General features: G+C 57.0%; 2 protein-coding genes and 1 long non-coding RNA gene across 26 annotated transcripts in view; 2 read left to right on the forward strand and 1 right to left on the reverse strand.

Annotated features, from left to right (window-relative positions):
* CACNA1C (calcium voltage-gated channel subunit alpha1 C) overlaps positions 1 to 10,955 on the forward strand; it is a 559,192-nt gene extending 548,237 nt beyond the window's left edge. For all 24 annotated transcript variants that reach the window (XM_082422029.1, XM_082422051.1, XM_082422040.1 and 21 more), the window contains 4 exons: positions 284 to 390; positions 873 to 976; positions 2,370 to 2,699; positions 4,173 to 10,955. In XM_082422029.1, the coding sequence (XP_082278155.1) occupies positions 284 to 390; positions 873 to 976; positions 2,370 to 2,699; positions 4,173 to 4,475 (844 nt within the window). In that variant the 3' untranslated portion in view covers positions 4,476 to 10,955. The remainder of the gene's footprint in view (positions 1 to 283; positions 391 to 872; positions 977 to 2,369; positions 2,700 to 4,172) is intronic.
* A 3,329-nt stretch (positions 10,956 to 14,284) lies between these two features.
* LOC309640471 lies at positions 14,285 to 15,392 on the reverse strand. Its single transcript, XR_014252254.1, has 3 exons — positions 15,339 to 15,392; positions 14,984 to 15,248; positions 14,285 to 14,896 (listed from the first exon to the last, which is right to left on the reverse strand). It is a non-coding gene; the product is annotated as an uncharacterized lncRNA (long non-coding RNA).
* Positions 15,393 to 19,072: 3,680 nt separating this feature from the next.
* On the forward strand, positions 19,073 to 26,095 carry LOC309641268 (voltage-dependent L-type calcium channel subunit alpha-1C). Its single transcript, XM_082421140.1, has 3 exons — positions 19,073 to 19,222; positions 20,426 to 20,491; positions 21,144 to 26,095. The coding sequence occupies exons 1-3, from the start codon at positions 19,148 to 19,150 to the stop codon at positions 21,237 to 21,239; spliced, it is 237 nt and encodes a 78-aa protein (XP_082277266.1). The 5' UTR covers positions 19,073 to 19,147; the 3' UTR covers positions 21,240 to 26,095.
* The last annotated feature ends 338 nt before the right edge of the window (positions 26,096 to 26,433 follow it).

Below are 26,433 nucleotides of genomic sequence, written 5' to 3' on the forward strand. Positions count from 1 at the left end.
GGTCTCGCGCCGGGAGTGGCCGTGGTAGACGGCACCCGCCTGTGAGCACGCCATCGCGGAGAGAAGCTGCAGGCCCAGAATTTGTTTCCAGCTTTCTCAGCAGCGGGGGTCCCCTTGCTTCGAATCACAAGTGCGGGGGGACACACGGGGCACAGGCGGAAGGAGCCGGGAACACCTGTGACAGCACAGAGCGCGGCCTTTAGAGAGCACAGAGTGGGGTCCCCTCACTAAGGGAAAAAGCAGGCTGCCCGGAGGTGACAGTGCCCAGTGTCCTCTGCTGCAGGCTCTCCTACCAGGACGACGAGAATCGGCAGCTGGCGCCCCCCGAGGAGGACAGGAGAGACGTCCGTCTCTCTCCGAAGAGGGGCTTCCTGCGCTCCGCCTCCCTAGGTAACCTCAGACCCTCTCTCTAAAGGTGGCCACTTCCCCATGACGGTGGCCAGGCACACAGGGGTGACTGAGGAACGTCACCTCGTGGGGCTCAAGTGGCCCACGGCTGGGCTGGACCCGGGCTGGACGTGTGCTAATGCGGCATCTCAGGGAGGGGCGGGGGGAGGGGACATCCTTGTCCCTCCCTCGGTGTGAGCCGGCGGGGCCGTGTCATCTTCTTCTCTCCCTTTTTTTTTTAATATTTATTTATTTATTTGGTTGCGCCGGGTCTTAGTTGTGGCTCGCCGGCTCCTTAGTTGCAGCATGCAGGCTCCTTAGTTGTGGCATGCAAACTCTTAGTTGCAGCATGCATGTGGGATCTAGTTCCCTGACCAGGGATCGAACCCGGGCCCCTTGCACTGGGACCGCAGAGTCTTATCCACTGCGCCACCAGGGAAGTCCCCCGTGTCATCTTCTGTGCTGACCCATCACTTGCTCTGCAGGTCGAAGGGCCTCCTTCCACCTTGAGTGTCTGAAGCGACAGAAGAATCCTGGGGGAGACATCTCTCAGAAGACAGTCCTGCCCCTGCATCTCGTTCACCATCAGGTAGCCCCCCACTTTGGGACAGGCCACAGGCCACCACCTAGCAGGCTAGACAACCCCGTGATGATCGTGCAGCAAGTCCCCCAGATGCCCGTCAGCCTTCCTGTCCAGACCACGGCTGTGTCCCCACCCCTGACCCTAACAGCCCCCGGGGAGGGGGCTCTTCCCACACGAGGACCGTGCTCTCCCGGGCGGGAGACCCGGGAGGCCCTGGGGAGCAGGAGCCCCTCTGGAGGCCGGAAGGACCAGCTGCTCCGGGTTGGCCTGAGCATTCTCCTCCCAGTGGCCAGATGTTCCCTCCCCAGAAATGGCTACACGACAGGCAGGTGCGGTCATACCTAGAGCCATAAGACACCTGGACGTTTAGCTGCACAAAAATCCACCCACTGGAATATGGAAATGACCAGAGAGTATTCCAGCAGCATGGTCAGGGACAGGGGTGATGTCAGGAAAGCGGGTCCAGGCAGATTCAGTAGTTGAACCAGCTCTTGGCCTGGGTGATGCCAAAAGATGGTGAAATCCAAGACCCCAGCATCAAGCTGCTCTTAGGACCCTGGAACTGATGGAGGTTTCCAACAGCTAAACAATTAGAGTCTGAACTAGACTCTCCCCACCTTCTTACCTCCGTGATACATACTCCTTTACCATGGGCCTTTGCTTTAAATGACGTTTTTATCCCCAAAGGCACTCAGTGCCAATCAAAGCTTACAGTCGGCATAAGACAGCCAGCGCGGCTCTGCCAGGGCGATGGTATTTCTGCTCAAGGAAATACACGATTTTGATCAGCCTGTGTGCCGTCGCATGAATACGCGTGGTCTCCACAGGGCTTTCTGGAATGTCGAGCAGAGCCTTACACTTCCCTCAGATCCCCAGGGACCCAGGACCCCAGACTGGGGGCCCTCGAGAGCAGTGGGCAGGGAGGCCAGCAGGCTGCGGGATGCCGCGTGTGCTTCTCTGAGAGATTTCTAGAAGCTGATTTCACCTGTCTCTGCTTATCATGCTGGAAGGAAAACCTCCCTCGATTTACAGCCTCCCCTTATGCTTCTGAGCTGCCCTCTGACCCTTGCGCCCACGTTCCCCCCCTCTCTGCCCCTCGGGCTGAGCCTCCCCACCAGGCAGTGTTGCTTCCTTGGACCCATCATGTCAGAGCAGGTGGAGAGGATCCGTGGCTCACGGGGGACGGGGCCAGGGCTAGAGAGCAGGTGACCTGGATCCCCCTGGCCCTTGGCTTTCTGAGCTTAGAGGAGAAAGATGCCTGCAGACTGATGGTCAGAGAGTCTATTTAGAGCGGTTGAGACTGGCTCCACGTCTGGATGCCTGACCGAGAGGGTGCGAGCACCGGGCAGTGGGACACAGCTGAGGCCCCCTGACCCGCACTCTCGTGTCGTGTCCACAGGCGCTGGCGGTGGCGGGCCTGAGCCCCCTCCTGCAGAGAAGCCATCCCCCTGGCGCCCTCCCCCCGCCGCATGCCACGCCCCCTGCCACGCCAGGCCCGGCCTGGCCCCCGCGGCCTGTGCCCACACTGCGGCTGGAGGGGGCCGAGTCCAGCGACAAGCTCACCAGCAGCTTCCCATCCGTCCACTGCGGCCCCTGGGCCGGGGAGCCCACGCCCTGCGGGGCCGGCGGCGGCATCCGGAGGGCCCGGCCCGTGTCCCTCACTGTGCCCAGCCCGGCGGGGCCCCGGGGCCGGCCCTTCCACGGCAGCGCCAGCAGCCTGGTGGAGGCGGTGAGTAGGCCGAGCCACGCGGGCCGGGCAGGGGCCCCACGGGAAGAGTGGAGGGGCCCTGGGGGGTGTCAAGTCTCCTGGCCAGAAAGACCCTCAGTCAGGTCTCAAGTCCGCGTGAGCGCCTAGCCCGGCCGAGGAGGGGCGGTCACACTGGCCGGGGAGCAGGGGAGCCGTGGGGGGGGCCGTGGGGGCACGTGGGGCGGGAGGAGCGGGCGAGGGAGGTGGGGAGCAGGCGGGGGGGGGGCCATGGGGACACGTGGGGCGGGAGGAGCGCGCAAGGCAGGTGGGGAGCGGGCGGGGGGGCGGCCGTAGGGGCACGTGGGGTGGGAGGAGCGCGCGAGGCAGGTGGGGAGTGGGCGGGGGGGGCGTGGGGGCACGTGGGGTGGGAGGAGCGGGCGAGGCAAGTGGGGAGTGGGCGGGGGGGGGCCGTAGGGGCACGTGGGGTGGGAGGAGAGGGCGAGGCAGGTGGGGAGTGGGCGGGGGGGGGCCGTGGGGGCACGTGGGGTGGGAGGAGCGCGCGAGGCAGGTGGGGAGTGGGCGGGGGGGGGCCGTAGGGGCACGTGGGGTGGGAGGAGAGGGCGAGGCAGGTGGGGAGTGGGCGGGGGGGGGCCGTGGGGGCACGTGGGGTGGGAGGAGCGCGCGAGGCAGGTGGGGAGTGGGCGGGGGGGGGCCGTAGGGGCACGTGGGGTGGGAGGAGTGGGCGAGGCAGGTGGGGAGTGGGCGGGGGGGGGCCGTAGGGGCACGTGGGGTGGGAGGAGTGGGCGAGGCAGGTGGGGAGTGGGCGGGGGGGGCGTGGGGGCACGTGGGGCGGGAGGAGCACGCGAGGCAGGTGGGGAGTGGGCGGGGGGGGCGTGGGGGCACGTGGGGCGGGAGGAGCGGGCGAGGCAGTTGGGGAGCAGGTGGGGGAGGGGGCTGTATTCCAGGTTCACTTACTGCTCCCCGAGGCCACCAGGAAGGGGGCAGACGCTTCGGGACCGAGCGGGCAGGGGCCGGCTGTGTCCTGCACATGCGCGCGTGCTCGCGCACACACACACGCACACACGCATCCTCCCCGGGACCCTCACCCCCATAAAAGCAGCCAGCAGCACTGGGCCAGGTGTCACCAGAGGAGACAGAAGGTTTCCTGGAAAGAGTCACGTGGGCGTACTGGGGCGCCGGGTGGGTGGGAGGGAAGGACCAGGGCCCCCGTGGCCTCCGTGCACCCGGGTTGCCTGCGTTTGATGACGGTGCCCCCGCCCCGCCATCTCTCCTCCGGCCCGCACGCCCCTAATGCCCGCAGGGGCGCTCCGTCCCACTCCTGCCGGGTGCGCACACACACACGTGTACTCACATGATGCGCACACACACACACGAGTACACGCACGCGCGTACACACACTCTCCTCCCGCAGTGACCAGTCGGAAGCCCCTGGGCCGGCCCCGAAGGGAAGCGCCGGGCTCGGGAGTAACGCCGTCCCGGGCCCCTCTCCCCCAGGTCTTGATCTCAGAAGGACTGGGGCAGTTTGCTCAGGATCCCAAGTTCCTCGAGGCCACCACCCAGGAGCTGGCCGACGCCTGCGACATGACCATCGAGGAGATGGAGAGCGCGGCCGACAACATCCTTAGCGGGGGCGCCCGGCAGAGCCCCAACGGCACCCTGCTCCCGTGTGCAAACTGCAGGGACCCGGGGCCAGACCGAGAGGGGGGCGCGGAGGACGCGGCCTGGGCGCCCAGCCCCGAGCCCCGCCAGGGCGGAGAGGAGCCCCGGGACAGCAGGGCCTTCGCCAGCAGCCTGTAGCAGCCGGGCCGGAGATGCCGGGTTTTTATTTGTCTCCATGTTCCTAATGGGTCCGTTTCAGAAGTGCCTCACTGTTCTCGTGACCTGGAGTTAACCGGAACAGCGTCTTCATTCATTTCGTAGGGACAAGACCGAGTCGGCGGCCGGGAGAGAAGCAGCCGCGGTCCGAGTCCGGCGGGGAGCGGTGGGGGGAGGGCACGGGCACCAGGGAGGGGGCCCCCCGCGGCCGCCTCGGCTCCCTCAGCCCTCGCCCAAAGGACCCTACGCCAAACGGGTGTCTTTCAACTCTGCTTGTCAAGAACTCATTTTGCACATATTCTGTATGAGCCTCACTGTCGCCATAGAGCCAGGGCCCTGTGCCTTCACGGAAGGAAGGAGGCCCCGGCCGGGCCCTGGGAAGGGGGGGGCGCTGCAGCTCCAAACCAAGGCTGGCCACCGCCCCCTGCGCCACCCGTGTCTGGACCCCCTTCCCACCCGGCCATGGTCACAGCCACGCCGCTCCGTCGGCGCCGGGGGAGGGGCGCGCCCGCCGGGACAAGACCGGTGGTGCTGAGCGTCTGTCCAGCGCTCTTCTGTTTGGGGGTTTGACATTTTTCTTCACCGCATGTTGCAGTTTTCATTTGGGGGGTTTCGTTTTTTTATACTTCTGTTTTCCCAGGGGGAGGGGAGGGAGAAGGGTGTTTACAGAGTTTTGCAGCCACCCACCTTACCGGTTTCACTTTTGCAAATGTAAATCGGGTTCAGTTTTGTTGTATTATTTAACGGTCGTGGTTTCCTTTTCTACGGAGGATTCGATAGAGCCGCCGTGGGAGAGTTTTACCAGCCGTTGTGTATGCCCAATAGTTTGCTATCATTTCCTTAGGTAGCGACAAGATTTCTTCTGTTTGGTTTCATAATTTAAAGGTGATCAGCAATGCACTTGGTAGGGTCTTGCACAAATGTGTGTAGTAGCGTGTGCCCGAGAGAGGAAGCAGCACGAGGTCTCTGCGAGTGTGTGTGCCGTGTGTACGGTGGGTTGTGTGTGTGCGGGCGTGGGCTGAGTCTGCAGCCACGCGCGCCCGGGCCGCCAGTCCGCCCGCAGTTCCCCTTGGGGCTTAAGGGTGGGGAGCTCTGAATCTGGGGCCGTTTGAAAGCAAAAGCAAACCACTGTCTCTGCTTCTGAAACGGGAATCAGTAACTCTGCATTTTCTGTCCCACAAGATATGCAAAAACAATGCAATAATATTCATTTTAAAAATACAGTTGTGAGTTGTGTTGGCATTAAAACTGTGTTTAAAAAAACCACACAGAAATTTAAGGGAGAAACTCAGAAGGCGTTTTGCTTCGATTTGTTCCGTGTAATGTTTTACTGCATTGATGGTGTTTCTGCTGAAGAGACCGTTATACTTGAATTCAGGTCAGTCTCAGTATTTTACAAATATTTTTTTAAAACTGAATTGCAATTGTGCCAAGCGAATATAATGAATTAAGTTTGTTTTTGGATTCACTTCTTGTATATTTGCTGCATGTAAGTAAATCATTTTGTATTTGGAGTGTGACAAGCTTCACCTTTGAGCTCTTAAGTGCTTTTCTACGTGTGGCTGGGGAAAAAGGGGACAGCTTTTCTTGTCATTTGTGTGACAAGTGCCGGCGCTACCCGTGTGGGTCCCGAGGCAGGCTTGGGCTTCCCTGTTCTGCATATCTTGTGTTCTCTTCCGTTTCCCTCAATTTTCCCCAGACGGGGTAATAGGTGCATCCGTATCTTGCTTTGAGAGACCAGGACCCGTCTTTTCCCAGCCTCACTCTGTCTGCTCTGCCCTGGTTTTCAGAGTTGGAATTTCTCCGGGGAGAGCCCTGCACCGTGAGGGGCCGTGAGGCGCCCTGAGCAGCCTCTTTCATCACCGGGTCCCCCCCGGGAAAGGTGGCTGACCTTACCCTTCACCACCCCCCGCCCTGGCACAAGCGTCCCTTAGGGAAGCGCCCGTTGACCGGGAGGGTGGAGGGGAGGGGGTCCTCAGCCGGACAGCAGGGGCCGGAGCCAGGCAGCAGGTGACATCCTGTCCGTCCAAAGCCAAGTCCGTCCTGCTCGCTTCTCCACCTTTCACTCATTCTGGAGCAGGATCTCCTCCAGCCCACCCCTCGCGGTACGGCAGCCACGGAGGGACAAGGGCCGGGGGCGGGTGGCACGTGGGGAACTCGTGGTGAGGGCAGGGCCGGAGGCATTGCGGGGGCGTCTCTCTGCCCCTGCATCCACCTGGACATCACCCGGGTGCTACGTCCTTCAAACAGATTCCAACAGTGACCGACTCGGGGGAAGCAGGACCCAACCGTTCATCCAGAGCTTCCCCGTTGAGTCTCTTCCAGCCCCGGGCTCGCTCAGCCCTTCTTGGCGCTGACTTCCATGAGCAACTTAAAGTCAGAGCCGGGCAGTGCCCGCTGCTCCGCGAAGATGAGTTTCCCTGTGGTGGACTGATGCGCATGCCCCCGGGTGGACACATGCAAGGGCTGCTCCCTGTGCCTCCAAGCCCAGCCCTGCCAGTCTCTGGGCTCCTTCTTGGTGCCATCGAGGTCTTGTAGGAGTTACATTCAGGTCCGTCGTCCCGTTTCCCTAAAGGTGTGCCGCGGCTGCTAGGATTTTAGTTCTGATGGAGAGCGGGGCCCTTTGGGGTTGATAGCTAGCTCTCGCTGTGCATTTGGCCCCTGGACAGAACTGTGGACTCTTAGCTGACCTCACACACGCCGGCACACACTTGGCCTTCTCGTGCTGTCTCCTGTTTTCCTTTTGGGCTTTTCGTCTGTGTCACCAAATCTCAGCGACCGGCTCGTGCTGGGCTTATGCCAGCTACTCCCAGGGCTCCGCCAAGTGCATTCCCCCCCCATCACCGCGCACACTGCAGGCGTGCTTCTCCTTTGCCGTCAGCTCTGTCTCTGTCGGGAAGACCCATCCAGGGAGGGGTCTTCCTGGGCCAGAGCTCAGGACCAGCTAGGGTGGGACGGACACGCGACTCCCATCCTCCCGAGCCTCATCCATAGCGTGGTCTCCACCTCTGCACCCAAAACAGAATCTTCCCATGACCTTGGAAAGCAGAACCATTGTGTCTTCTGAAACCCTTGAGCGGCAGGAGAAAAGCCGTGATGGCCAAGGACCTGAAGGAGTTGAGGAGTTTAGGCTCAGAGTTTGGTGAAGCTGGTTTGTGTTTGTCCCCTGATGGGCCGGCCTCTTGTTTCCACCTTAATCTCACAGTTACTCATGTGCTTGGCTTGATTCCCAGCTGTTTCCTTGCCCCCCCGCTCCTACAAGGTTCTTTTTGGTCTTGGGTTAAAATGCAGACATTTCCCCCAGATTTTGGCTTGATCCGTGAATTTTTCTCTGCTTTGCTTCAGAAGCTCTTCGTCCCGTCTCTTCCCTCATCTTCTCAGTCTGACTGGGACCCGAGGCTCTGCCTTACCCGTCTTTATCCTCCTCCATGCCGTGGCTTCCGAGCTCCAGGGCCTCGTCCTGAGCTGCCCATCACTTCCTCCCAGCCGTCCTCCCGCCACACCGTCTCCCCATCAGTTAGCTGAGGGCACCACACCCTCCAAGGGCAATGTAATGTCTTTCTGAGGAAGGAGAGCCCCTGAAAGGGAGGAGCTTGGAGGTCGTCGAGGGGGTGAGGGCTGCTTTCCAGGAGCCAGTTGATAGTATGTGCCCCCCACCCCACAGGCCAAGAAACAGAACGGAACTTAGACCAGCACAGGGAGGAGGCCAGGTGGTTGAGGCCTGCAGCCTCGTCAGACCATCGTCACAGGCATTGCTGAGGACGGGAGTGGCATCTCCACACCCAGCGAGACCTGGAAGGACGGGCGTGTCGCTGTCCAAGAGGCCAAGGGCAGGGCGACCTGGTGTCGACCCTCTAAGCCGCTGGTCAGTCGAACCAGAGCCCAGGCCAGGTCTGTTTTATTCAAGACCAGGCTCTGGTCTGCGGAAAGTGCCAGCACTGAACCGAAGGGAAACTGGGGCAAAAGGGGGCATGTTTTGACCCCCCTGTGTCTGCTCCCGTTTTGTGGAAGGAAGTGTCCAGTGTGCCTGCCCGCTGTGGCCAGGACAGTGGAGAGGCTGAGGCCTCAAGATCGACCGTAAAAGAAGAGAAAAATAAAACTGCTCTGGTGCTGTTTTCCCAGCCAAACCATTGTCTCTGGCCGTTTGGGGTGTCTGCCGCCCTGTCCCCCTCTCTGCGGGCACTCCTCTCGCGTGTGGGCCACGGGCTCCAGTGGGGCGACAGGCGGGCTGGGGGGCTACCCCAAGGTCACTGCAGGAAGCCAGCGCCCAGCTCTCCTGGCAGCTGCGCCCGCATCAGGGTGGGCCTCCCTCCCTTTCCCCAGCCCCCCGTTTGCCCTCTTCCCCCGGTTCAGTGAGAGGGGGCCTGTGAGCAGATTCTGACGTAGTTTCTTCGTGAAGCCATTTCTGGTTTTAACTTTATTTATTTATTTATTTTTGTTTCCAACGAAACCCTGCTTTGTGAGGCCAGGCAGCAAGCCATCAGGTAAATGTGTTTCCGCCAGGGTTCCGCATCGCTGGGGAGAGACCTGCGCCCCGCACGCGCGCACACCGACACACGCTCTCGTACACGCGCACGCACCCTGACGGGGCAAGCGCTGGCCCTCGGGCTGGGGTCAAGACGCCTGGCTCTGTCCTCCTCTCGGGAGGCTGAGTGCTGACTGGAGAGAGAAGCAGAGGTGCTCCCGCGGGTGGAAATGTGCCGTCCGGACTGAATTCTACTATGAACTAAATATCATTTCTCTTCATGGAGAAAATACCACCACTCCTAAAGTCAAGATTCTTTCTTGCCAGGATTTTAGGAGCTTTGGCCCACAGCAGGCGGGCGGCGAAGCCCCTGGGGCTCCCTGGTGTCTGGGGACGGCCTCCCTGTGGGCTCTCTGAAGGGGGAGTGGCGACGGCGGCGGAATATATGGAATATGCCGTTAGGCTGAGTTGGGCGAATCACTGAACCCTGGAACCCTGAGAGCAGTCGGAGGTGGGTCATCCGTGGACGTTCCCTTTCTCCCCTAAATCGGGGGCGCCCAGGTGGGGGCTGGAGAGCGGGACAGGAGTTCGGATGTCACGTCAGCCGAGCCCACAGCCTCCTGTGGGTCGGGGCTGCCTCGCTGCAGGCGCCTCCCCCCTGGGGGGCATCCAGGCCCCCAGGTTTCGGAATAAGTAGTGTGACTTGGATACGGCTCCTGGAAGGGCCGTGTGGCACTTGGTCCACGTGAATCAGACACTTACGACAGTTCACCAGCTGGGAGGATTCGTGAGTGAGAAAATGTTTCACCGAGCTCGCATCTGAGCCGCTCTGGGGCCAGAGGCTGTCTGTTCCCGGGCAGGGCCACGTCTGTAGGAGACACGGAGGTGGGCACAGTGCTTCCTAGTCACGGCTCCCGTTCCGCCATCCTCGGTGCCCCTGGGTTTGTGGGCCGGCGTGAGGGAGGAGGGGGCCCGGCCCCGGTCGCCACCCACTGCCCTGGCTCCTGAGGGCGTGGCCTGCGGGGCCCCAAAGCCCAGAGCAGGGGGCGGGGGAGGCCCCTGCCCCTAGACGGGTCGCTGGGTTCCAAGCCCCCCTCCCCCAAGATGTCCCACCCTGGAGACACCATGCCGAGGCTTGAAAGGGAAAAACAGAACTTGGGACTCAAGGGTAGACGGTTTGTAAACAAACAATCCAGCACCAAGGTCTCCTTCAGAAGGCGGCCCCGGAGACCCAGATGCCGAGGCCCCTTGCTGCCTGCACGTCAAGGGCATCCCACCCACCCGCGGAGTCTGGCCTTGACCTCCCTGCCCGCCCCCCTCCACTGTTCTCCCAGAGCCTTGAGGGAACAAGGTCTGGCTCTGGAGGCCGGGATGTCCAAGGCACAAGCAGGTCTGGACTAGTCTGTGATGTAGCAGAGAGAACCACCGTGGAAAACACACGTCCACTAAGAATCAGGGTGACGGGCCCCCCATTGGTTGGTGAGGCACCAGAGTGTCTATCGCTGTCACAATTTCCCTGTTTTATTTTGACGCCCCTGAGCTACCAAGCCAAGGTCCTCCGTGCGGGAGGTACGGACGCAGCCCCTCCACCCCCCTCGCCTCTCGTCCCAGCTCGGACCTCCTTCATCCTCCGACCCACCGAATCATGCTCGTTCTCAGAGGTCGGTGCCCCCGCCGTCACCCCCGCGCCCATCCCCTCCCCACCCCCTGCGTCCCGTACACCTCCCTCCGGGCCCTGTGGCTTCACAGCCTCATGTTGTAAATACTGTTGTACAGTTTGTAATCATCAAATCACCCCAAGTCAGCGGCCTCGCCTGGGTCCCTTCTCACCTCGAGAAACGCCAGGGAATAGAGAAGAGCTTCAGGGCCATCTCTGTGTGAGACGCTATGTATATTCCTGTAAGATTGCATTTTTATCTAAGGAATGATGTTATTTAAAAAACAAACCAAAAAAAAAACAAAAAACAAGAATTGCAAATAAATTTCTTAACAATGTCTACGTTGGTTCGGTCGGGTCGTCCCTCTCGCCTTCTCGTCCTGTTTCCTAGACTCACAGAAATGCCCTTAACTCTCAGATGACGCTCTCATCCTCCGAAGGGGAGGACGGCCAGGGGAACACGGGGAATCTGACGCCGGGGATGGTCTCTGACCTCGTTTCAGCAACTCATCTCATCACCCAGGTCTTCCTTCCAGTGAAAAGGTTAACAGAAAAATGGTCAAAGGTTGACTAGGGACACAATAGGAGAAATTAAGTGGAGGACCCACAGAAGACAAGAGCTGCCCCCCACCCCAAAACCGGGAAAGGCACGAAATTGGTTTTGAATAAATGAAGGAAAGGGAGGGGGAAAGGGAGGGGAGAGAAGTCGGGGGATGAGAGCATGTATGTGAAAGCACTTTGGGGACTTCCCTGGCGGTCCAGTGGTTAGGACTCCACACTTTCACTGCTGAGGGCACAGGTTCAGTCCGAGGTCAGGGAACTAAGACCCCGCAAGCAGCATGGCACGGCCAAAATATTTTTAAAAAATAATAATAAAACTTTGAAGGCTACAAATAGGCAAGTTGTTTTCTTTTTTTTATTTTTGATTATTAAACAGACTCAGACAAACCTTCCAGAATAATTCCCTGTGTAAAAATAACTTGTCCCAGAAATGACGTCTTAGTTGGATACAGTTCCGAGATTGTCCCCGTGGACGCTTGAGTCCATTCCGGGAATTACGCGTCATCACCGCCCTCCCTCCTCCTCTGCTGGAGCCCCCTCGGCCCCAACCCTGCCCCCGCACCCTGGACCCTGGGCTCTGGAGTCCAGGCTCGAAGGAGAGGAGCACGTGCGGAGGCTGCCTGCCCAGCTTCCGGAGCGGGAGTCGGGACCTTGGGTCATGGTCAGCGGTGAGGTATCACTTGTTAGCAGCAATGAATGAAGTGCCAAAGTTTGAGAATGATACTTCTGATCATCCGGAACAGACTGGAGACTTGCCCTGTGATGAATCTCTTCTGCTTGCATTTTGAATGCTTCCTCAAGTGGGACGGAAGGAGCCAGGCTTCGCCCTGGGAGCCGTCACCACGCGAGCAGCCCTCACGCATGGACGGCTCCCCTGCTACTCTGCTGTCTGGGTCAGCGTGTAGGCCTGGCCAACCCCTCCTCCTCCTCAGGTCTGCTTCTGCCCACTTCCTCCATTCTCCCCCCAAGGGGATGTGATTGTTGGTCTGACTGCCCAGAGAAGTCGATATGAAATGGGCCCGTTACGAGGGGGCAGGATGGCTGTGTGGTGGAAAGTCAGTGGACACTCCTGACACTCTCTCCCGCACTTGCTTTTTCCCGCCTTCTTTCTGTGTATCTCCGTCTTGCTCCCTGTTTGCACGTGGTCTGCCAGGTAGGTGGGCTACACAGGCTCTCAAGCCCCTGCTCTCACAGGCCCATCTGGACCCATCAGCCCAAGAAGTCAGGCCGCAGGAAATGGGGCTGGAAGACCCTCGGCTGCCCATGAGCTGAGTGAGGGGCTCAGCCCAGCCTTCGCAGAGCCCCACCATGAACATTATCAGACACCTTTCCAGCTAATAATAAAAGGCACCTACGCTTTTCATTGGCTGCAACTCCTTGTACATAATTTCCTTTCTAACGCAGTCATCAGGTGAAAAAATTCCCTTGGAGCCGTGGCTCCATTTGGAAGCACTGAATGCAGCCAGCGCCGGGCAGGGTGCTGCTGGGACGGTCCCCACTTCTGGGATGGTGTGCAGGCCCCTTCCCTGAGCAGAGGTGCCCACTGTCCTTTGGAAGTCCCATGGGCTAGGAGCTCACACAGACGCTGAGTGGCCCGGGGGTGGACCGAGCCAGCTGTCAGCCCCAGGGCTGCACTTTTCCCCCTGCTTTATGACCCTGGGCTGGACCCTGTGGTGTTTCTCCTTTGCTGGATGCCTTGAGGTCTGGGTTTGTCAGGAGACAGAACAGATGTACCGGAAGGGCCCGGGAGGCCGTGGGGAAAGACGGGAGTTCCTCCCAATGGGCTGCTTCTTAGTGCAGCAGCCGGTGCTGGGGGTATGGGGCCAGCAGCGGCCACCTTGGGGGCCCCAAGAGCTGGCTCCCTGCCCCCTCTGGGCAGTCTCTCCATCCCCCGCAGATGGCTCGCCCCCATGCAGCCGCACCATCCTCCCCGTCCAGGCTACCTCGGCCCTCGCGGCAGAAGCTGCCCTCCGGTACTTCCATAAACCTAGAGTCCTCTTTCTCAACTGCTCTAAGTAGTTAACCACCTCTGACTCGTTAACCAGTCTTTGTGTTAACTTCTCCCTGTTCAAATGACCGGAGTGGGTTCTGCCCCTGATTGAACATACCAGTAACCCACCCGGGGCCCTTGCTCATCCCTCTGCCTGGAATAGTCTTCACCTGGATGAGTAAATACTCAGACATGGCGATCCACTGACCACTCCGCGTCCAGTCCTTCCTGTGGTTAAGCTGAAGCCCTGAGTAGCTTCCGTCTTTTCTTTGAAACAAGAGGCACAGACCCGACCACTGGGCACCATCGCCTGCAACCAGATGAGCCCAGGACAGTGGGGGTGAGAGGCCTGCTTGTGATACAAGCCAGACCTTGATTCCAACTCTATGAACCTGACTGAGAGCCGTGTCACCACTGCCTACAAGCCCCAGAAACTGGCCCAGATTTTCTGAGACCACGTGCTTATACTTCCATGGTCCAAAAAAGTACTTCTTGAGTCCCTAGTACGTACCCGACACTGTTCTGGGCGCTGGGCAGATAGCAATGCTTGGTAAACTAGTTCCCTAACCAGAGGAGGACTAGTTACCTGACCAGACGAGGAATAACTAGTTCTCTAACCAGCGGAGGACTAGTTACGAGGACTAACTAGTTCCCTGACCAGAAGTAAACTAGTTCCCTAACCAGAGGAGAACTAATTACTTGACCAGATGAGAACTAACTAGTTGCCAGACCAGAGGAAGACTAGTTACGAGGACTAACTCGTTCCCTAACCAGAGGTAAACTACTTCCCTAAGCAGAGGAGGACTAGTTACCTGACCAGATGAGGACTATTTTCGAGACCAGAGGAAGACTAGTTACGAGGACTAACTTGTTCCCTAACCAGAGTAAGACTAGTTCCCTAACCAGAGGAGGACTAGTTACCTGACCAGACGAGGACTAACTAGTTCCCTAACCAGACAAGGACTATTACCTGACCAGAGGAGGACTAACTAGTTCCCTGACCAGAGGTAAACCAGTTCCCTAACCAGAGAAGGACTAGTTACCTGACCAGATGAGGACTAACTAGTTCCCTAACCAGAGGAGAACTAATTACAAGGACTAACTAGTTCCCTAACCAGAGTAGGACTAGTTCCCTAACCAGAGGAGGACGAGTTACCTGACCAGAGGAGGACTAACTAGTTCCCTGACCAGAAGTAAACCAGTTCCCTAACCAGAGGAGGACGAGTTACCTGACCAGAGGAGGACTAACTAGTTCCCTAACCAGAGGAGGACTAATTACGAGGACTAACTAGTTCCCTAACCAGAGTAGGACTAGTTCCCTAACCAGAGGAGGACGAGTTACCTGACCAGACGAGGACTAACTAGTTCCCAGACCAGAGGAAGACTAGTTACGAGGACTAACTAGTTCCCTAACCAGAGGTTAACTAGTGCCCTAACCAGAGGCGGACTAGTTACCTGACCAGACTAGGACTAACTAGTTCTCTAACCAGAGGAGGACTAGTTATGAGGACTAACTAGTTCCCTAACCAGAAGTAAACTAATTCCCTAACCAGAGGAGGACTAGTTACCTGACCAGATGAGGACTAACTAGTTCCCAGACCAGAGGAAGACTAGTTACCTGACTAGAGGAAGACTAACTAGTTCCCTAACCAGAGGTAAACTAGTTCCCTAACCAGAGGAGGACTAGTTACCTGACCAGATGAGGACTAACTAGTTCCCTAATCAGAGGACTAGTTATGAGGACTAACTAGTTCCCTAACCAGAGTAGGATTAGTTCCTTAACCAGAGGAGGACAAGTTACCTGACCAGATGAGGACTACCTAGTTCCCTAACCAGAGGAGGACTAGTTATGAGGACTAACTAGTTCCCTAACCAGAGTAGGACTAGTTCCCTAACCAGAGGAGGACTACTTACCTGACCAGACCAGGACTAACTAGTTCTCTAACCAGAGGGGGACTAGTTATGAGGACTAACTAGTGCCCTAACCAGAGGAAAACTAGTTCCCTAACCAGAGGAGAACTAGTTACATGACCAGACCAGGACTAACTAGTTCTCTAACCAGAGGAGGACTAGTTACGAGGACTAACTCATTCCCTAACCATAGGTAAACTAGATCCCTAACCAGAGGAGGAGTAGTCACCTGACCAGACCAGGACTAACTAGTTCCCTAACCAGAGGAGGACTAGTTATGAGGACTAACTTGTTCCCTAACCAGAGGTAAACTAGTTCCCTAACCAGAGGAGGACTAGTTACCTGACCAGAGGAATACTAACTAGTTCCCAGACCAGAGGTAAACTAGTTCCCTAACCAGAGGAGGACTAGTTACCTGACCAGAGGAAGACTAACTAGTTCCCAGACCAGAGGTAAACTAGTTCCCTAACCACAGGAGGAGTAGTTACCTGACCAGACCAGGACTAACTAGTTCCCTAACCAGAGGAGGACTAGTTATGAGGACTAACTAGTTCCCTAACCAGAGGTAAACTAGTTCCCTAACCAGAGGAGGACTCGTTACCTGACCAGACGGGACTAACTAGTTCCCTAACCAGAGGAGGACTAGTTCCAAGACCAGAGGAGGACTAGTTCCCAGACCAGGGGAGGACTAAATAGTTCCCAGAGCAGAGGAGGACTAGTTCCCAGACCAGGGGAGGACTACCTGGTTCCAAGACCAGTGCAGGGCTAAAGGGCAGGGCACCTTCCCGGATGCAGCTCAGGGCTGCTGTGGGATGCTCCCCTGAGGCCAGGCCCCTCGGCCCCTGCCCCCTAATGAGCCCAGAGTCAGAGCCCTGAGAACAGCTTCTCAGGGTGTTAACAATAATGTCCTAAATTATTATTATGTGCAGGGCTTTCAAATTTAATAAACAGATCCGCACTCAGTATCTCAGGCCGGTGTCCAAGGTCCACACCTGGGGATCAGGAGCCTAGCAGGCCTTTCTCCCTCCTGAGCCTCAGCTTGAGGGCTAGCCCCACCGCAGAGGGGGTAACTGAACCTCAGTCTTCCCCTGGACCTGGGGGGCCACTGCCCCTGGGCTCCTTTGCGCAAATACACATGGGCAAAGAGCAGCCTTGGACACAGGCAAGCTCTCTCGCCTTCAGCTGGCAGTGCTGGGTAAGCGTGTGCAGTGCCAGCCCCTGGAGGCTATCTTAGGACACACGCCAGATTAAAAACAAACAAAACCTCAATCCTCAAAATCCAGAACACCTCCGTGATAACAGGTGTGAATTAGTAGTTAATGTGTAGCCAGAGATGGTTCCGGGCAGGAGAACACCCAGAGTCCTCGCTGGGTGGGAGTCCATTGTGGCGGCACCCGGATCCTGCCAGGCCTGTGCCGTGTACCCTCCACTTGGCCCTATTGCCCTCTCCTGCCACTGCGTTGCTCCTGTGTTACCGAGACCTAGAATGCCGGGTGTCTTCGTCGGAGACTCATTACGGCTTATCTCTGTCTGCCTTTCTTTAAAGCCAGCTGAACATACCCAATGCTCTCCCTTTATGGTAAGACCGAGCCTCCAGACCACGCTCTCAGCTTCTGTGACCCCCTCTAACATACCCACTTCCCCCACCCGACCCCCAGCATCTTGGAACCCAGCCCCCGATGCATGCTGCCTGTGTCTGCCATGCGCCTTGCCTGCCTGGTCTGTGAGCTGTCGAGTGCTGTTGGTGCGACATTTCCGTCCTTGAGCTTTCCTGTGGGTGGCAGCTCACCGTGACCTTGACTGTCTAATGAGCCACTGGGAGAGAATCGGACCCGAGGGCCATTTCCTGTTAAACGTCCTGAGGACTCTGCTGGCCGACGTCCCCACCCTGAATCTGACGTGGGGTTTGCACGGGGCACCCATGAGCGCCGTGGCGAGGCCTCTGGGAGAGAGGAAGGAGAGGTGACATAGCCAGAGATGGGGAGGTCCTCCTAGTCACCAGGCCGCCCTCCAGCTCTGAGTCAAGGCCCCAGTAAGAGGTTAAGCTGGGTTCATTACCCAGAGAGTGGTTGGATTTCCTATCACCCTGACAGTGTTACCTGTGAGGGGCATTAAAACTAGGCCACGCCCGCTTCACTGCAGCAGACTGTCTGGTGCGAGCCGCTTCTGCTCTAGGAATCTTTGGCTAAAGTGAAAGAGAGGCCGACCGGTGTGACCTTGAAGTCTCCTTGGAACAGCTGTCTCCAAGAGGCTGCCGTCACAGGCTTCAAACGTGGGCCAAGCGTGAGTTTGTAGCAGGGCCGGTGAGTGGGTTGATTCCCCGAGCCCCAGAAGTCAGCAGACAGAGGCAAGATCGGTGGGGATGTTCCCTGACGAAGCCCACGACCATAGCCGGAAGGGCTGAGCCTGGACGTGCTGCCCGTATGTCACCGGTCAGTAGAGCATAAGGCACCTGCAGCGTCGGGAGGGCTCTGAGCCCAGGATGAGCTCAGACTGGAGGCTTGAGTTTTGCTTTTTAACGAGTCAGATGCAGATGCCTCCGCGGCGCCAACCTCCCAGACTCTTGATGCCCAGCTGAGGTTCTGTGTAAGCTGGCGCTCTCTTCTTCTTTCTCCCTTCCCAAGCACAGTGGGGCTGATGGCTGAGTTCCAAAGCCCTGAGCCTCCTCTACCCCTTCCTCTGGGGGAACACCACCTCCTTTTAAGGAGAGAAAGTAGAATTTCAAGTAGGTACACGGGTGATAGAAATGCAGAGATGAAGGGCATCGGAGACTTCAGAATGCAGACAGGTAGGGCCCGGGGTCCAGATGGCCTGCTGCCAGGGCCCTCTCAGCCCCTGTGGCCCCCCAGCCACCAGCCCACCCCAGGGGAGCAGCTCTGGTTCAGAAGGAGAAGGATAGATGCCCCCCGCCCCGGGAGGAGCAGGGTGTGCTGGCGCGTGTAAAACCTGCCCCCTTCGTGGGGCTCCTGTTCTGACCGGGGTGAGGGGAGAGGCCCCTGAAGCCCTGGCCACAGGGCTAGAACCAGGAGCCGCGAGGGCTCCAGCGCTGGTGGGATTTTCGTGGGCGTGGCCAGGCCGGATCTGACCTGGAGACGGTGAGAAATGAAGCCAGAGGAGTGGGCGTTGAGAATCGGGGCCCAGCAACCACCCAGAGATGCCTGCGAGCGGGGGGGCCTGCAGCGGGAGCAGTAACAGGAAGCCCAGAGGTCCGTTCTCTCCTGGTGCCCACGGGGTGGGGGCTGCACTCGCTCTGGGGAACCGGCTGGCTCCCGGGGCCACCACCCCAGCTCGCTGGCCGGTGTGGGCAGGAGGAGGGCCGGGCGTCAGTGTGTGCTCATTGTCCTCGGGTCTGGAGGAGAGGGTGGCAGGGCTGCGTGTCCGGCCCCGGAGCCCCGGCTGCCCCAGGCCCAGCAGCCCCGGCCCGCTCCAGGACGCCCCTGGGGAGCCCCCCGCCCTGAGCGGGACCCCTCGGTCCTCTCACCGCAGGGAGACCCGTCCAGGGCTCACGCTCCACTGCCCGGGCCCCCACCCCTCCCAGGCCTGCGCAGCCGGCGGGCCCAGGGCAGAGGGGAGCGGAGGGGCAGCAGGGGCCGCGGCCCGGGCTCTGTCGCCGCGCCCACAGCCCAGGCCCACCCGCAGCCGTGGGGGGAGGTGGCACACAGAGTGCTGAGGCTGGGCAGCCCCTGCCCCCCAGGCCCTCCAGAGCGCCGGTCCCGCTCGGGACGCCGGACCCTCGGCTGAGCCAAGCAGGGGGGCGGCAGGAGCACCGGGGCGGCTCTCGGCCTAGATTTCAGAGCAGATGCAATTTCTAGGGACTCGCCTGCTGCCCCCACCCCCACCCCCGCCCCCACCCCGGGGGCTTAAGACCAGGGATGCTGGGGCAGAGGCTCGGGGCCTGGGCACGGCCGGGCGCCGCAGAGGCCTGGGGCTGGGCCTACCCGTGGGCGCCGGGAGAGTCGAGCGCAGCCGGCCCCCGCCGCCCGCCTGCGTGTTAACTGCTGTGTTAACGGCCCCAGAACGCAGAGGAGAACTCCCGCATCTCCATCACCTTCTTCCGCCTCTTCCGGGTCATGCGCCTGGTCAAGCTGCTGAGCCGTGGGGAGGGCATCCGGACGCTGCTGTGGACGTTCATCAAGTCCTTCCAGGTACCCCCCGGCCCCCCCCCAGGCCCCACCTGGGGCGATGCTCCCAGCGGAGGGGCGGCTGCAAGCGCTCTGCTTTCTTCTCTCCTGTGGATTTGCCCCGAGAATTGACGGCACAGAGGGGTTCTGGGGTGGAAGAGGTTTGAAAGCTGTGGGCAGAGGTGGCCCGATGACCCCTACGGCCGCTCGCAGTTCGGGTGTTGGCACCCTCGTCCCGGCAGTGGTTCAGCAGGGTCTACTGTCCGCACCTGCTTAGGGACTTAGCCGGACTCCCCGGGACCCTGGTGTGCCCCGTGTGGACCCAGGGCTGCCAACTGCGGGGCCAGTTCTCTGCGCCCAGCACTCGTTTCCTTCTGTGAAAGCAGAATGTCGGTGGACCCGGCCTCAGCCGTAGGTGGCTGTACCGGCCCCACGTGCTCACCCACCCCCGACATTTCCTGGGCGCCACTGAAGGTGGAGCCCGAGCGCCCACCAGGCCGGACGGCCCGTAGTCCCGCGGTGCCCCCTAGTGGTGTGCGGGCTCCGTCCACCCCGTGAGCCGCGCGGCCTCCTCCCCGGGAGGAGGTGGGGAGCACGCCGCGTGAGTAAAGCGCAGAGACCGGCCGCGGGCCAGGCACTGCCCAAGCATCTCGTGAGCCTTAAATCAGCCAGGCCCCAAAACCCCCTGAGGTCATTACTTTTCTTCCCATTTTTCAGATGAGGACACTGAGGCCCAGAGAGGTTAAGCCCAGCCCAGCTCCCACAGCCACAGTGGCGGAAGCGGGCTTGAGCCCAGGGTCTCGCTTTTGTCTAGTGCCCCTTCGTCCTGCCTTTCCTACACCTGGCGGAACAGCTTACAGCTGTGAGGGGGGGAGGGGCTGCTGGGTGTCCCCCACGGCCCTCCGGCTGCACGAGGACAGGTGGGTGGCGGGAGGGTGTTTTGCTCTTTCTAGATTGTTTGTACCAACGGAGCATCATGCCAGGTCCCGAGCTCAGAGCCCACCTTTCTGGGCGGACCTCCCCAGGTCTCAGGTGCTTGACACCCAGGTGAGGGGAGGGGTCGGCACCAGGCTCAGGCTGCTCCCATTTAGTGCCCAGAACGTCTGCGGGGCTCCTGGAAGTGCCCCCCAAGCCAGGCAGCAGCTGGCGACTGAAGAGACGCCGACCGGGGAGGGGTCCAGCCAGCGGTCCCCCACCGACTTCACGGCATCTGTGTGCCCCTGCCAGGCCCTGCCCTACGTTGCCCTCCTGATCGTGATGCTGTTCTTCATCTACGCCATGACCGGGATGCAGGTAGGACAGGCTCCCCGCTGTCTCCTCGGGCCCGGCCCCCAGCCCACATCCCCTGACACCCGCCCCTCCTTCTGAGGCTGGAAAGGTCACCGGAATTGGAACTTTCCCCCCACCCCCGTGGTGTCCTGGGGGTGCACAGCTCTGAGACCCTCTCTCCCCGTTGCCCCGGGCCCAGGTTCTACTCTCTATAGGGAGAAACTCCCCCAAGTTATGTGAAGGGCCTATTTGTTAATTATTCCTCAATAAAGTATTTTTTAAAGAGGAAAGAAAAATAGTCTCAAGAACCTGCAGCCAAAAAAAAGAAAAAAGATAGAGGAAGGCCAGTGAGCCTTGTCCCTGCACAGACGCAGGGTCGAGGTCTCAGCCTCCGCCCGCTCTCAGCCCCCCTCCCGCGGGGCCCAGGGCCCCTCCCGAGGGCCGAGGGCACTTTTCTTGGATGCTTGTCCGGAGTGGGGGGCTGGGATCAGGGGCTGGACAGGGCAGCAGGTACCTGCCCCCGCGAGGCCTTCCAGGTCACAGAGGGGACTCTGTTCAGCTTATGGGCCACCCCGTCCAGGGTCAGCTGTGACCCCTGAAGAGACCATTGAACGATGGGTGGGAACCAGGACCCCTCTGTCCACAGCTCACGGACCCCATCCTCTCCCCCTGCCAGGTGTTCGGGAAAATCGCCCTGAATGACATGACAGACATCAACAGGAACAACAACTTCCAGACCTTCCCCCAGGCCGTGCTGCTCCTCTTCAGGTGAGTGTGCAGACAGGTGCGGACAGGTGCACACGGGGACACCTGCTCGGTGCGGCCCTGGCCTGGGTGCGCGACGAGAACTGGGGCTGGGGGGCTGGGAAGCCCCCTGACCGGGAAGCCTTCCTTTCACTGTCGTTTATAATGACTGGACACGGCCCCTGCCGCTGACTCTGGAAGCCAGTAGCGGATCAGAATCAAACTCCAAGAGCACTCTGGTTCGAAGCTGAGCCAGGCCTGCAGCACACTCGCTATGTGACCTTGAGTGACCTTGAGCAAGACAGCAGATGACTCCGAGCCTCAGTTTCCTCCTAAGACAAGCCCAGCTGCCGGAGTTGGTGCCACTGTCTGTGTCAGTGGTTCCGTCCACGGCACTTAGTTCCCCCCTTGGCTGAGCCGGCGCCAGCCCTCACCCTCTGGGGAGGCCGCGGCCACAGGTACAGCTGGGGGAGGGGTGTGTCCCGCCCGACCCCGAGGGAAGGATTTCGTGCGGCAGCCCCACGTCCTTCCTCCTCTGGATCCCAGTGACCCCCTGGGCTGCCCCTCCCCTGGCTCTTCTCACCATCCTGTTCATCACAGCCTGGGCTCTGGGACCCCTCACCTGGTCCAGGGCTGGTGGTGATGAGAACTGTTTCCTCAGTCCCTGGGCCAGATGATGCCTAGAGTCCATTCCAGCACCTGTACTCTCCATGCTAAGGTGCTGGGAGAGGCATTGAGCCCTTACCGTCCCCTGGGGTTCCTTCCGAAGATCCAGGGATCCTCCCCATCAAATAACCCCACCTTCACCATGCTCTGTGGAATCCTTTCCCCACATCCAAGCCTGCAAATCATTACTGCTCAAAATGTGTTCAATCAGAATGGCAGTCCCCTTAAATATCTGTCCGACATCACCCTCCCTCAGATGGTAGCCGTGAGAACACGGGGCCGTCATCAACCACAGCCTCACAGCAACATTTACGCCTGAGCCGCATTTATATATGGGATTTGGACACATGTGAGCCGGGGCACATGGGTCTCCCCTCTCCTTTCCTAAAGTCCTTGGTGACAGGAGATAGTTTGTAAAAGAACAAGGAAGGATAAAAGCCAAGAAAGAGTGCCATTTTGAGCCAGCAGTGCTGAGGAAGTCTTCAACGGAGGCAAGCAGATGCGATTCAATGGACAAAGGACCAGGTTCGGAGGAAAACACATCCCAAAGCCGGTGAGCCTGTGAAGGAGCGAGAGCGGCCAGGGCCTCCCCAAGCTCAGGGTCCACAGGGGCCAGGCACCAGGACAGCTGGGGCCACAACCACACTGCCTCCTTGGGGAGCCGCGTTTGGAGAGCGTTTGCTGATGCCCACAAGCTGAAAGCAGAGCCCTGCCGCCACAGCCTGGGCTTTGGGGTCTAAGAAGTAGAGCAGGGCCCCAAGGGAGCCCACCCTTTAAGAGAAGCTACCTGTCCACCCCACCTGGCAACACGTCTCGTCTTGTCTTCCATGGTCCCCAGAGATGCTCCTGCAACGAGAACTTGATCCACAGAGTTGTGTACTGGGCTCTCGATCACAAAGAGCGGTAACAGTCACCCCAAAGTACTGGGGGGAAACCAGTGTCAAAAAAGAAGTCACCACACTCACCTAACAGATGAATGAACACATCGGGAGGAAGAGAATACGGAGAGGAAAAATATTTGAAAATAAGCACAATTTGTGTCTTTAGAGAGATTACAGAACCTGGTACATCTGTCAAATTAGAAAGGAGTGGGAGGAGGAGGAGAAGTCATTATTAATGAGAACAAATTAACGAGAGAATTAATTAAATTTAATTTAATTAAAGAGAGCACTCAGAAAATATACAAGCACCTAAGGGGCTTCCCTGGTGGCGCAGTGGTTGAGAGTCTGCCTGCCAATGCAGGGGACACGGGTTCGAGCCCTGGTCTGGGAAGATCCCACATGCCACGGAGCAACTAGGCCCGTGAGCCACAACTACTGAGCCTGCGCGTCTGGAGCCTGTGCTCCACAACAAGAGAGGCTGCGACAGTGAGAGGCCCGCGCACCGCGATGAAGAGTGGCCCCCGCTTGCTAGAACTAGAGAAAGCCCTCGTACGGAAACGAAGACCCAACACAGCCGTAAATCAATCAATCAATCAATCAATCAATCAATCAATCAATCACCAGACTAATATCAAATCCTCTTAAATGTTTCAAACTAATATCACAAGTATAACACATCAGATCCTCTAACGTGACATTCTCCTAAATATTTCAAATGCCAGACTTCCCTGGTGGCCCAGTGGTTAAGAATCCGCCTGCCAATGCTAGGGACACGGGTTCGATCCCTGGTCTGGGAAGATCCCACATGCCGCGGAGAAACCAAGTCCGTGCGCCGCAACTATTGATACTGCGCTCTAGAGCCTGTGAGCCACAACTACTGAGGCCGTGCGCCGCAACTACTGAAGCCCATGTGCCTAGAGCCCACGCTCTGCAACAAGAGAAGCCACTGCAATGAGAAGCCCGCGCACTGCAATGAAGAGTAGCCTCCGCTCGCCGCAACTAGAGAAAGCCTGTGCTCAGCAATGAAGACCCAACACAGCCAAAAAAATAAATAAATAAAATAAAATAAAATAAAAAATATTTCAAATGCCTTAAGAAACAAATAATACATTCACATTACCATGATGATTTCACATTTTTTTCTCTAAACCTAGTACAAAGTAGTAACACCATGGATTTGGTGCACTTTTTCTTATGTCTCTGCTTATTTCTATACCTTTAGAGCAGTGTGTCTACACTTACCACTGTAAGGAGATGAGAATTACCATCACTCTAGAATCATCCTGCCTGCTCAAGGCTGCCAAAGTTAGAAGGAAAGATAATAGAATGCCCAGTTACATTTGAGTCTCAGATAAAGAACAGATAATTTTTTAGTATAAGTATGCCCCAACTACTGCATTGGCAAACACTTGTCCTAACAAATTATTAACTGTCTATCTGAAATTCCAGTGTAACTGGGCTTTCTGTATTTTGTCTGGCAATTCTATTCATAACCCTTCCCAGGCAATCCTGGATCCCTGTCCCCTACATGCAACCACTGGTCTGATTTTTTTTGTGTGTGTGTGACCATAAATCAGTTTTGCCTGCTATCAACTATTCCACCTTATAAATTGGAATCATAAAGTGTATGCTGTTTTGTGAAAGATTTCTTTCCCCAACATAGCATTTGTGAGATTCATTCATGCTCTTGTGTCTAATAATAGTTCGTACATTTTATAAATATACCACTATTATCTATTCTCCTATTGATGTATACCTGGGCTGTTTCCAGTTTGGGGCTATTATAAATAAAGCTTCTATGAACTTGTTTACACAAGTCTTTTTGTGGGCATATATTTTGTATTTCTCTTGGGTAAACACCTAAGAACGGAATAGCTAGATCACAGAGCAGTTGTAGGTTTAGTTTTCTAAGAAACTGTTAGACCTCTTTCCAAAGTAACTACAAAATTTTACATTCTCACCAACAATGTATGAAAATTCTGGTTGTACCAGATCTTTGCCAGCATTTAGGATTGTCAGAGTTCTTAACTTTAGCCATTCTGGTAGGTGTGTAGCTCTACATTTCATTGTGGTTTTAATTTGCATTTCTCTAATGAATAATGATGATAAGCCCCTTTTCGTGTGCTTACTGGCTATACATATACATTAATTTATAAAGTGTCTATTGCCTATTTGTTAAAATTGAGTTGTTTGTCTCTTTACTATTGAATTAAGGATTTCTTTATATATTCTGAATATCAGTTCTTTGTCAGATGTATGTCCTGCAAAATATTTTTTCCCTGTCTATGTCTTGTCTTCTCATTTTCTTAACAGTATGTTTGATGAACAGAAGTTTTTAATTTTTATGAAGTCTAATTTATCACGTATTCTTTCACGGTTATTACTTTCTGTGTCTAAGAAAACTTAATCTATTCCCAAGTCACATAGATAGTCTCCTATGTTTTTTTCTGGAGGCTTTAGAATTTTAGCTTTTATCCTTAGACCTGGAGTCCATCTTGAATTAATTTCTGTGTATGGTGTGAGGCAGGGATAGAGGCTCACTTTTTTCTGTAAGGATACCCGGTTGTTCCAGTACTCTTTGTTTAAAAAAACAAAAAGAAACAAACAAACAAAACTTTCCTTTTCTCATTGAATTGCTCTGGCACCTCATCAAATCCAAGTGCCCACATAACTGTGCATCGACTTCTGGGAGCTCCTTTTGCTCCATTGATTTATTTGTTGATCCTTATGCCAGTACCACCCAGTTTTGATTACTGTAGCTTTAGAAGAAGCCTGGGGAATTCCCTGGTGGTCCAGTGGTTAGGATTCTGGGCTTTCAGTACCGGGCGCCTGGGTTGAATCCCTGGTCGGGGAACTAAGATCTGGCAAGCTGTGCAGCACGGCCAAAAATTTAAAAATTAAAAAAAAAAAATGTATTGTTAACATACGTTCCCCAACTTTATTCTTTTCCAAGGCAGCTTAGTCCTTTGCGTTTCCATGTAAAGTTTAGAATCAGCTTGTCAATTCCCATGAAAAAGCCTGGAGGCTTTTGATTGAGAAATATTCTGCAAACGTTTTTACACTCTACTGCCTTCTCAGTGACCACAGCACCCTGTAGCCACGCCACAGAGGTCTGCACCCCTCACCACCTCCCTCACCTTCACGGGCATCACTTCTAATTCTTTTGATTCATCTTTGCTCAATTTCTCCCAACATTATTTCTGTTCCACCATCTACATCCCTTTCCTCTCTTCCTTCAAATTTCAATGTTCCCTTTTTAAAAACATAATCATTATTCCTGGATGTGATGACTCCCTGCTCTGGGAAACCCAGTCCAAGAGGACAGAACTTCAAATGCCTTTACCAGGCTCACCCTCCCCAACCCCACCCCCCCACCCCGCCCCCGGCTCTCTCCCTGAACTCTGCCCCTGACTCACTGTTGCCTCAAGGCAGCAATTTACTCCATAGAGCCTCAGTTTACTTAACATTAAGTGAAAAGATTAGACTAAATCCATGTTGTGGTTTTGTTGTGGTGATGGTTTGGTTTGGTTAATCCCAAAACTCCTTCAAGAATCTGATGAAGTTTATGAACTCTTTATCCAGGGGAAAGCACATTCACCAATGAACATTTGGCAAATCATTTCCAAGAGTTTACAGACTTCCTACAGACTATCCAAGGACTTCAGTTTAACAATC

Source organism: Balaenoptera physalus (genome assembly GCF_965194825.1).
Source record: "Balaenoptera physalus genome assembly, chromosome: 13".
Lineage (NCBI taxonomy): Eukaryota > Metazoa > Chordata > Mammalia > Artiodactyla > Balaenopteridae > Balaenoptera > Balaenoptera physalus.

Excerpts from the sequence above, each read along its gene's own strand:
- LOC309641268 (XM_082421140.1), top strand. The coding sequence starts at position 19,148 with ATGCGCCTGGTCAAGCTGCTGAGCCGTGGGGAGGGCATCCGGACGCTG. Across the intron at positions 19,223-20,425 it reads CGTTCATCAAGTCCTTCCAG|GCCCTGCCCTACGTTGCCCT; the intron begins GTACCCCCCGGC and ends TGCCCCTGCCAG. Across the intron at positions 20,492-21,143 it reads ACGCCATGACCGGGATGCAG|GTGTTCGGGAAAATCGCCCT; the intron begins GTAGGACAGGCT and ends TCCCCCTGCCAG.